This window comes from Poecilia mexicana, unplaced genomic scaffold (assembly GCF_051168715.1).
Source record: "Poecilia mexicana isolate PSO_F unplaced genomic scaffold, ASM5116871v1 scaffold_15, whole genome shotgun sequence".
Taxonomy (NCBI): Eukaryota; Metazoa; Chordata; class Actinopteri; order Cyprinodontiformes; family Poeciliidae; genus Poecilia; species Poecilia mexicana.
In genome coordinates this window covers 22,534,240-22,545,622 of record NW_028263384.1, presented here as the reverse complement: position 1 = coordinate 22,545,622, position 11,383 = coordinate 22,534,240, and the positions used below count along the sequence as shown (strand labels likewise).

The window sequence follows — 11,383 nt, the reverse complement described above, 5'->3', positions numbered from 1 at the left end:
CTTTAAGTAGGTATTCAGCATATTTTTCATTAAACTCACATTTCTGTTTTTAATTTTTCTGATGTATTATTCTAATGTTAAATGCAATGTTTATATTAGCTGTAACTGAAAAATCATCATAATTAAAAGAAATAAAATCTTTCAAACATCCATCTGTGTGTGATGAATGTAAAGTTTCACTTTGAGATAAAGTTCCTGAATCAACTTTTTTTCAATAATATTGTAATTTTATGAATGTAGAAACAAGTGCTTCACGTGTTAAATATGACTCCCACACGTTAAACATAATGAATAACACTTTACATGTGGAAAGGTTTCCACGTGTTTCACATGTTCCATCTTGTATTAATAACATGTAAAACATATTTGTCCATATATTATCACACAATATATTTTCCACAGTTGTTTCATGTGGAGAAATGTCCCAGTCTGAATCATAAATTTGACTAAGTTCTTTGTTAGAATAACTTAAAACCAGACACAAACGTTACTCTGTTGGTTTTGTTGGACTGTTTTGATTATTTCACTTTGCTTTGGTTTATTCATTTAATTATTTATGTTAGTTTGTTTCTGTTATTTTTCCTCATGCCTGAAATAAATCATTAATGGGCAAAATATAAATGCAGGTAACAGGTTGTGAGTTTGATTCCAACATTTGTTAAATACAGAAAATACCAACCAGAAAAAAATAATCATTGTTTGGCGTCTCCTCCAGCTCGGTGCCCATACCCGCTTTTTGGTGCCACTGGGTTTATAAATGTGTGAATAAATAAATAACTATTGCTAATGAGTTTTGAGTAGCTGCTGGGTTAAGGCTTAAAAACCATTTAAAATGTAATCCTGTGGGTTTAACATGGGAATGATTTTGCACATTATACCCTCTAAATATTCAAAAACCATGTTTCCCTTCTGCAAAACAACACTTAAATATTTCACATAGTAAATTTACAAGAAATAAATGTGATATTTCGGTCAAAGGCACTGATTGACAGAAAACACCATGCAGTTCTCCACTGCTGGTGTCTGAGGGCGGAGATGAACGTTGTTAAGCTGTTCTTTATGGTCACTGTGTTGAAACAGCGCCACTCCCCGGACACTTACTCACAGATTACCTCATTCAACTTTGGTCAATTTCTCTGAGCAACCAACAGAACAAATGAATATTATATAATCATAACATGGAAAATATGAATCATAAACCATCCTGTTTAAGCCTGACTGTCGACTTACCTATCTGTTATTTAATACACAAATCAATAAATTTTAAACACATTATATATGTGACAAATACTTAACTGAATACGTAAAGATTTAAATCAGTTATTTAAAATTGAAGCTTCAAATTTCAGTATTTATTTAAATATGCCATAATTCCTATGATGCACTCTACCATGAAATACCATAATCTGCCACTGCATCCTAACACATGGTTGGTTAACCTATAATTTATATTAGATATGTAATAAATTATTCATGCATCTCTTTTTGTACCAAATTAAATTATATTTGCATTAATAGTGACACATTTAGTAATAATTTGTATGTCTAGATGCCACACCAGTTGGTCTTTGCTGTTTGAATTTAAATCAAAGTTGAAAAAGAGCCAAAAACAGAGTTCTCTTCAAAAACATAAATCTAATAAATTATCTGTTGAAAAAAAAAACTATAATTACGTAAATCGAATATTCCAGATATCAGTGATTTCAGATGGAAACTCACAGAGGAAATTAAGACACGTCTGTGATCTGGACAGCTGAGCACACAGTGGAGGATTAGAGTGAAGGCCGTCTGGAAGGAGCCCAGACAGATTAAACACTGACTGCATAGATTGTTTTAATCTATTGCCTCAGGGGTTTTTTCTTTCTATTTTTGGATAACATTCATGTTGGAATAAATTCATGTGTTTTTTGTGCATTTTGGCTGAAGGTACTTTGACCCTTTGTGACCTTAAGCTCTGAGTATGAACTTTAAAGATCTGCAGTGGTCATTGTCAATGTCACATTAATCTTAATGTCATTTTACTGGTTTTAAAAGTATTAACCGTTTCAGTCCAACCTTTTTAATCTGATTTGTCTTTACATTGTAAGCCCTCCACACCTCTGAACTGCTGACTAAGATCTTCTGTTGGTTTCTAAAGCTGAAGCTAAAACTAACACTGTGACTCATGTATTACATCACTAACCTTTATAGCAACCTTCCTGACAACAGGAGGGCAGGTAAAACTTTCCATGTTTTATTTTAATAATAATAATAATAATAATAATAATAATAATAATAATAATAATAATAATAATAAATAGGTTTTTCCTGGAATGTCTGTGATTTTGTCTTTATCTTTATTTCACACCTGTTTGTCGAATTTTATCAAAGTTTTAACCTTGTTTGGTTTTCCTGCATTGTTTCATGATACTTTTTAGCCGCTGTGGCGCAAGTGAGTAGTTTCTCAAAACATTTCCCAATGAAGAAGATTCTTGTTGGGACCCGCGCTTGATCAAAGATCGTTTATTTTTGAGTGGTGCATTACTTCATTACAAGAACGGCGTATACTTACCAAACCAGCACGCCAAATTAAGTAAAAAGGAACATCCAGTCAGCTGTTAAGAATTGCATTTTGAGGTTGAGGAAAAACTGTAAAGTTTTTTGCATTTTAATATATTTTTAAAAAGATATAAGCTTGACATTCGCCGTTCTCTTATCTTTTGAGTCAGAGTAAGACGTCGTATTGTTTTTATTTTCTCCCTGCTTCAGTGTGAGAGCCCTATCATGTGGAAGCCGTACAATGTAGTATTTTTATTATAATTCGTTGCAGTTTTGTCTCCCCGGTCAGATATATGGGAATTTCCAGCGGTTGAGCTGCTGCTAGCAGTTTTCTAGAAACAAACATGGCGGGAGTCATTCGGAGGCTCGATGAGACTGTTGTTAACAGGATCGCAGCGGGAGAAGTTATCCAGCGTCCTGCCAACGCCGTCAAAGAAATGATCGAAAACTGGTATTTTAATATATTTGTGACGATAAAAGTATTTATGTAGGGGGTAAAAAACAACCAGAAGACTAGAAATGTTCACGAACCGTTACTGTTTACATATTCAACATGTACTGCTCTGGGTAAATGAGTTCAACTCAAAATGATCGATTTTTCTGTTTTGAAATGTTCCAGTTTGGACGCAAAGGCCACCAACATCCAGGTGACTGTGAAGGACGGAGGCCTGAAGCTCCTTCAGATCCAGGACAACGGCACTGGGATCAGGGTAAGTAATAGCTTCCTCCCTGCTGGAGAAGAGGCGACCCTAGCATGAATGCTGCCCGGGGCGGGGGGGCAGGGGGGATGGCACACCCTCTATTCCTCCCAAAATATTTATATCTCTTGAACATTTTCTGAGTTCATGTATAAATATGTATTTTAAAAAATACCGCAGTATTGCTCATATCACAAACCATCACTGACTTCTATAATGATTTTCAAACAGGTTAAATGATTATTAAACATGTCTTCTTTCTCACTGCAGAAAGAAGACATGGAGATTGTTTGTGAGCGGTTCACCACCAGCAAACTGCAGACCTTCGAGGACCTTTCAGCGATTGCGACCTACGGGTTCAGAGGAGAGGTGAGGACTCCTGTGGCCCTCAGCTCAGGAGCCACATCAGTGTTCAGGCTGGATGTTTTGTCTCTTCTCATTCCTGCAGGCTCTTGCCAGTATCAGCCATGTGGCTCATGTTACCATAACAACAAAGACGGCTGATGCAAAGTGTGCTTACAGGTATTTCCACATTACAAACACAAACTGCACTGGGTGTTAGTGGAAGGAAATGGAGGGTTGTCCTGTTCTTAGATTACTGCCTTCTTTTTTTATCATCTGTTTTTCACACCTTTATCATCTTTCCTTTCTTCTGTCCTTCTTCTTTTTGATTCTCTGTCCTATTTTTGTCCTGACATGTCTTTTATTCCCTCATTGTGTTCTTTCTTTACTTTTTCTGTCCTAAGTTGTCTTTCCTTCCTTCCTTGCAGGTCCCACATTGAAAAATGTCTGTTACAAATTCAATGGTTGACATTTTTATTTATATTTTAGTTTGTTAGAACGGACAAAACGGACTAAAAACTGATACTTAAGGTCTTTAAAAGTCAAATGTAAAAGCACACCACACTTTTGAGAGTTTCTCTTCTAAAAAATTGAAAGTCACATTCAGATTTGCTACTTTAGTTCTGCATTAACGCTGTTGTTGTTCAGAGCGAGCTACAGCGATGGCAAACTGAAGGGCCCCCCTAAGCCCTGCGCCGGGAACCAGGGGACCCAGATCCTGGTGAGTTCCTGCCTGCAGCACTTCAGCTGACTGAAGATGAACCGTCTGGATTCTGATGAATAGTTCCTGATGTCTGCGCAGGTGGAGGACCTTTTCTATAACGTGTCCACCAGGAGGAAGGCCCTGAAGAGCCCGGCAGACGAATACTCCAGGATTGTGGACGTGGTCAGCAGGTCTGGACTCAAACCACAACCATTTCTGCTCCTTATGACCAAATGTTTCATATCTGGTCCTGCTTTGTCTCTTTAAAGGTACGCTATTCACAATTCAGGAAAAAGCTTCTCAGTCAAAAAGGTGAAACTTTCTTTCTTTTTTTTAGTTTTTAAGGAAATCAGCTGCAGGTTTAAATGGTACATTTTTCTTTGGGCAGCAAGGAGAGACGGTGGCGGACGTGAGGACACTTCCCAACGCGTCCGTCGTGGACAACATCCGCAGCGTCTTCGGAAACCCGGTCAGCAGGTAGATCTGGTCCCCAGGGGTCTCGGTTGTCTTGTGTCCCCGATGTCTCCCTGTCTCACCTTGCCGTGTACCCGGTGTGTCCCTGTCTCCGTGTCCACAGGGAGCTGATCGAAGTCGGCTGCCAGGACCAGAAGTTGGCCTTCACCCTGAAGGGTTTCGTCTCCAATGCCAACTACTCCATGAAGCGATGCATCCTGGTCCTGTTCATCAACCGTACGTTGCCGTGGTAACGCTCCACGCTCACTGCGTCCGCTCAGCGCCATTTTCACTGCAGGTTGTCCTCTGTCTCTTTCAGACCGGTTGGTGGAGTCCAGCGCTCTGAAGAAAGCCGTGGAGACGGTTTACGCTGCCTACCTCCCAAAAAACTCACATCCCTTCCTCTACCTCAGGTAGGAAAACTACTAAATCCGTTGCCACGGTGATCTGTGTGTGCAGGAGCTGCTTCCTAATAAAATCCAGGTATTAATATTATCATATCGTCATCCTAATGTAATATCTAGAGTCTAACAGCAGCAGCTGATCACACCGGACACAAAAGACTTTGATCAAAAGATTAAAAGTCACAGACAGATGGAAGCTGAGATGAGAAAGACAGAAATATTTTAAATGTTTTAGTTTCCCGACCCGCAGCATCATGGGTCCTCCACCGAACCAAGCTGTAGTTATGAGGAGTTTTTTCTCACATTCATTATGGATAAGTCTGTAGAAACGCTGGAGATGAAATAAAACCTTTTCTGGCTTTCCTCCCAAACAAATAGTTAGCTTTCAGATAGCATCTAATATTTGTTATGGAGACTCTGCGTCTCCAAGACGCTGCGGTTTTCAGTTTTTATCGTTTCCTCCCATCCTGCTCCCTGTGAGTGAAGGTTAACCCGGGTTCTGGTCCAGCTGTGGTCACACATCCAGATGTTTGTAAACATGGACAAGTTTAAGTTAGCAGTGGTTTTCTGTCTCACTTTTGAACGGTGTCACATCATGATTATCCTACGTGATTATGGGTTAACAATTAAAGATGAATATAAAAGTAAAATATAAATGAGATTCTGAAGATTGATTTATTTCATAGGAAATGTTTTTTTTGCTGTTTGCACATGTTGCCCAGGTTTAAAGTAAAACATGGAGGATGCTGTAAATTCCTGTGATGTTTTCTCCTCAGCCTGGAAATCGCTCCGCAGAACGTCGACGTGAACGTTCACCCCACCAAACATGAAGTGCACTTCCTGCACGAGGACAGCGTGATGGAGAGCGTTCAGAAGCACATCGAGAGCAAACTGCTGGGCTCCAACTCGTCCCGGACTTACTTCACCCAGGTGTGACCCGACTCAGACTGCCGTCCGCCTCCCAGCTCCCCCTCACGTCGTTTCAGCTTCTTCTTCTGTGGTTTCCAGACGTTGCTGCCGGGGCTGTCTGTGTCCGGCGGTTCTGACGTAAAAACCTCTGGATCCTCTGAGTCCGCCGAGCGCGTCTACGCCCACCAAATGGTCCGGACCGACTGCCGCTCCCAGAAACTGGACGCCTTCCTGCAGCCGAAAGAGAAGCCGGCCCCTGACCCAGAGACGGCCGGTCCCAGCAGGTCGCCGGCGGCAACCAGGACCTCTGAGCTGGACAGTCTGGAGCTGGATGATGAGGACATGCTGGAGGCTGCGCTGGAAGAACCTGGTCCAGCAGGTGAAGAGGAACGCAGCGGCGCTGCTGAGGAGGATCAGCGGTAGGTCAAAGATTTCTGTCTAGAAATGATCTAAAACTCAGAAAAAAATTGGATTTTAATCTTTTTTTAAATTCCAATATGTAAAAACAGGCTGCTATTAACAACTATTGTTAATTTTTGAATTGTTTTTTGATATAAATTTTTCTTTGCAATCAATAATATCACAGATTTTTTTGCTGCTTCTTTAGAAATATTACAAAGGAATTTTCCAATATTTGCACATTTACAATGTTACTGTGACAGTAAATGTGACGTTTTGTTATTCAACACCAATAATTTGACATCAAGTAAAGACGAGGCAGCATAGCAGAAGACAGAAGAAATCCTGCCACCTGCAGGTGGGAGGTAGCATCACTTACACCCAATACTTTTGATTTTTTTTTTCAGAAAATTGGCAAAAAAGTCACAATTATGCATTAGGACTAAAAAATACAGATTATATGGGTTTAGCGTGAAGCAGAGAAGCAACGTCAGCAGTGGTGTGTTTTACTGACGTGAAAAGGTAGAAAAATGTACAAAATATCGGTAAATATCAGTTTTTGGTTCAGATTTTCATATCGGTGAAAACCGAGAAAAAAAATTCCTGTAACTTTTCCAAGTTGAGTTCATTCATATTCAAAGTAATGGAAAACTTTCCGTAGATTTCCCCGAGAGCAGTTCCTGCTTCCAAGGCTGCTACATTTTCCTTCGGTGATTTTTTTTTTTTTTTTTTTTTTTTTTTAGAAAAGGGGGAAAAAGCCCTTCTGGCAGGTTTTTGATTTAGTCATAATGTGAATGACAGCAGCTCGGGGAAAAGCAAGTTGGATCAGGACGGGTGTTGATGAACGACTAGAGCAAGTCTGAACAGCGGCCTGCAGAGAGCGAGTCGGCTGAGCCAGCAGGAAGGAGAGGACAGAGTTTAATGTCTCATGAAGGACGTCTTTGTCCTGCAGGTGGCCCGTCGGGCTCTTCTGCTGTTATTTATGACATCTTGACTCATTTTATTGGTCTAACGCAGCATTTTCATCTCAAATCGTGGAACTCTTTTGCCCTCTAGTGGCTGAAATGTTTCTGTTTTCACAGGAAGCGACCCAGAGAGGAGGAGGATGAAGAGGAGGATGATGATGAGGGGCTGACGGCTGCTGCTACGCCCAAGAGAAGGGTGATCAAACTGACCAGCATCAAGGATCTGAGAGCAGAGATCACAGAGAACACACACAGAGGTAGCTTAGCTTAGCTTAGCGTAGCGTCTCTGCCGTCCTGCAGCAGTTTTACCGTTTCCACCCGGCCTGCACCGACAGAGTCGTCCTCCAGGGCAGAACTCGCCTTACACAACTCCAGCCTCCGTCATATCCTGCTTTCAGGTCACGAATAGAAACCCCCACCATCCTGTTGCCATGCCAACGTGACCTCACCAAACAAACAGAGTGTTCCACTTCTTCCTAAAAAGCTGCTGTGGTAGAAATGGATGTGCCGTAACTTTCTCCATCTGAACAGAAACAAAACTGAAGTTATGTTTGGACCTGAAGCTCATCTAGTCACAGCTTCACTTATTACAGCTGGAAAATAAAGATTAGGCCTGAAATCTGGGTCTGAATCATCAGAGACGCATAAAGACATTTACAAAATCAGCCTTCTGTCCTCTAATCTGAATAGAGGACTGATGCCTCAGCAAATCTAGAGAAACTCATCCATGCATTTATCTTCAGTCATATTCATAACTGCAAAGCATCTTCACAGGTCTACATAAAAAAGTCAGTCCTCCAGAGGGAGGTGCTCCAGAATGCTGCTGGTGTTATAACTAAAAGAGAAGCAGCATTCAGCTTCTATGTACCACAAATCTGGAACAAACTTCCAGAAAACTGCAAAACAGCCAAAACACTGAGTTCCTTTACTTCTAGACTAAAAACCCACTTGGTTAGAGTTACTCTTGAATCATAATAAAACATTGACCAAAATATTCAACTTGTATTGATGATTTAGATGACAGCACTACGAGGTTTTCATTTTTTTATGATGTACAGCTCTTTGAGCTGAACCGTTTCTCTGGTCCTGATCCGGGTTCTGTGTGTTTTCTGCAGGTCTGCAGGAGATGCTGCAGAAACACTCGTTTGTTGGCTGCGTGGATCCGCAGTGGAGTCTGATCCAGCATCACACCAAGCTCTACCTGCTCAACACAACCACACTCAGGTCAGCACGGCAGGAAGGACCGCACAACACTCAGTCAGGATTCCATGTTATTCAGCCCCGTTTAATGTGATGCCACTAAATAAAATCCAATTTCCCTCTGATGTCGCCTAGTTAGTCCAGCTGTGTTTATTTATCATGAAGAGTAAGAGCTGAGGTGAGGTTTGAGTTTTATCATCATTGTGTTCAGTGTTTGGAGTCAAAAGCAGTAAAAATCAAAGTTCATTGCATCTAGAAAGTTTTCACATTTATATTACATCCTAATTCCAAATTGTATTAAATTAATTTCTTTCCTCAAAATGATAAATAAATACCCAGTTATGACTCTGCCAGAAATGCTTTATGTTTGTCTGGTATGTTTGGTTGTTAATTTACACAAATGGTTCAAACCACTGAAAATTAAAACTATTAAAACCTTGTTCTGAACACAGAGGCCCTATGGTGAAACATGGTGGTGGTAGCTTCATGATGTGGGGAAGCTTTTCATTGTCAGCGTCAACGAAGCTAATAAAACTTGACTGTATGATGGATGGAGGTGAATACAGGACATTCATTAAAAAATGGCAGAGATTCAGAGTGGCCTAGTCAAAGGTCAGGGTAAATTTAATTGAAGACTAGTATCTTTAATTAATACGAGTGTGATGCTACATAGTGATGACTCAGTGAGTCTGAAAATAAAAGCATGCCACACTTTTCAGATTTTACTTAAAGAAAACTCCTTTGTTTGTGTTGCAGTCGGGAACTTTTCTACCAGATTCTCATCTTTGACTTTGGGAACTTCGGCGTCCTCAGACTCTCTGTAAGTCCAGTCTGGACCAATCAGAACCTTTACTGACGGATCAGAACCAATCAGAACCTTTACTGACGCTGATGTCTGTCAGACGCCGGCGCCGCTGTACGACCTGGCCATGCTGGCGCTGGACTCGGCGGAGAGCGGCTGGACGGAGGAGGACGGGCCGAAGGAGGGCCTGGCTCAGTACATTGTGGACTTCCTGAAGAAGAAGGCAGAAATGCTGGAGGATTATTTCTCCCTGGAGATCGATCAGGTCAGCCGTCTGGTTTTAAAGCTTTTCTTCCAGGGGAGACGAGTGAGTAAACTGAAGCGATGTCTTCCAGGAGGGAAACCTGACGGGGCTGCCTCTGCTCCTGGATAAATACACACCCATCATGGAAGGCCTGCCCTTGTTCATCCTGCGCCTCGCCACCGAGGTGAGGGCAGCGCCGTTCCTTCCTGGAAGCATTTCAGGAAAAGTTTCTGATGGTTTCTGCCTGCAGGTGAACTGGGACAACGAGAAGGAATGCTTCCGAGACTTCAGCAAGGAGTGCAGCGCCTTCTACTCCATCAGGAAGCAGTTCGTCCTGGAGGCCGAGCCGGGCGACGAGCCGGTGAGTAGGACCAGCCTGAAAGTACGGAAGACGATTAGGGCCAACAAAAAAAACATTTATTAAAAAATTCTGATTTTAAACTTAGAATTCTGACTTACATCTAAAAAATTTGACTTTTTCTCATAATTCTGAAAATTTTCTCAAATTCTGACATTTCTTCATTTTTTTTCAGAATTGTACTTTTAATTTTATAATTCCGATTTTTTCTCAGAATTCTGAGTCAATCTATGTCAAAATTAAATAACCAAACATTTTAAGGTGTGTCAATTATGTACTAAGTATATTAAAAATAATCCCCACTGTATTCTCTGTTATAGTCACCCTAACCTGCACTTTATGCACACTGAAAGCCTGTCGCAAATTTATTTGGTAGATTTAAGTTTTTACATTTGACTGATGGTGCATAAACAATTAAAATGATTCTGTGACAAACAAAACTGAGAACTCACAGAGTTTATTCTTAAATGGTCATCATGTTTCAGGAACCAGACGGGAATTCCTGGCGCTGGAATGTGGAACACGTTCTGTTCAAAGCTTTCCGAACTCTCTTCAGTCCCCCGAAAAGCTTCAGCGAGGACGGCACCGTGCTGCAGATCGCCAACCTGCCCGACCTCTACAAGGTGTTTGAGCGCTGCTGAAGACCCACATGCTGCTGCTGTTTTATACCTGAAACTTTTCTTCTGTAAATACATTTATACCAACCTAAACACAGGAAGACTGAGCTGCTTGGAGGAGTTAAATGGGAGCCTGTCAAGTATGGATGCAAACAATTAATCGAGTTTTGATTATGTTGTAAGTCTTAATGGTTTATTAGATTAAAATGAGTTCCTACTTTTTGATGTAGTTTGGCCGTCATCCCGCAGAGGGCGCTGCTGGTTATATTTACTCAGGTTCATCAGTGTCGACTAAACTTTGTTCTGTAAAAACACTTTTTACGGTTCAAACTACCTCTTCGCCATGACAACAACCTGACTTTCCTCTTGTCGTTTTGTTGCAACCTGCGACTCTTCCAAAGCCAGAAAGGAAATGTTTCTAATGCAAGAAGAAATGGTCATTTTAGGAGTTTAAAGTCTCCTTTTAATATCTTCAACAGGATTTTAAAAGTAACTAGTTTTAAACTAGATCTTTCCATATTTATGCAAATGACTCATCTCCTTCTACTAGCTTTTTTTTATTGTTGTAATAGAGGATTAATTTTTCTCTAAAATCTGAAAACAGATTTTAGTTAAATTTTGTTGCCTTTCACAATAAAACATTTCATGAGGTACACATTTAGAAAATTACTTTATTTTGTATCAGTGGAATTAGAAAAGGCTGCAGACTAATAAAACTAATAAAATCCAAATAAAGGATGTTGCACACAGC

The 11,383-nt window shown here is 40.6% G+C and overlaps 1 protein-coding gene across 1 annotated transcript; it reads left to right on the top strand.

Moving 5' to 3' along the window:
* Positions 1-2,663: 2,663 nt before the first annotated feature.
* Positions 2,664-11,381, top strand: mlh1 (mutL homolog 1, colon cancer, nonpolyposis type 2 (E. coli)). The gene is made up of 19 exons (XM_014992834.2): positions 2,664-2,989; positions 3,158-3,248; positions 3,507-3,605; positions 3,685-3,758; positions 4,227-4,299; positions 4,381-4,472; positions 4,551-4,593; positions 4,670-4,758; positions 4,859-4,971; positions 5,054-5,147; positions 5,915-6,068; positions 6,147-6,466; positions 7,529-7,668; positions 8,527-8,635; positions 9,368-9,431; positions 9,514-9,678; positions 9,749-9,841; positions 9,908-10,018; positions 10,501-11,381. Exons 1-19 carry the CDS (start codon positions 2,883-2,885, stop codon positions 10,654-10,656), a joined length of 2,187 nt encoding a protein of 728 aa, XP_014848320.2. The 5' UTR covers positions 2,664-2,882; the 3' UTR covers positions 10,657-11,381.
* The last annotated feature ends 2 nt before the right edge of the window (positions 11,382-11,383 follow it).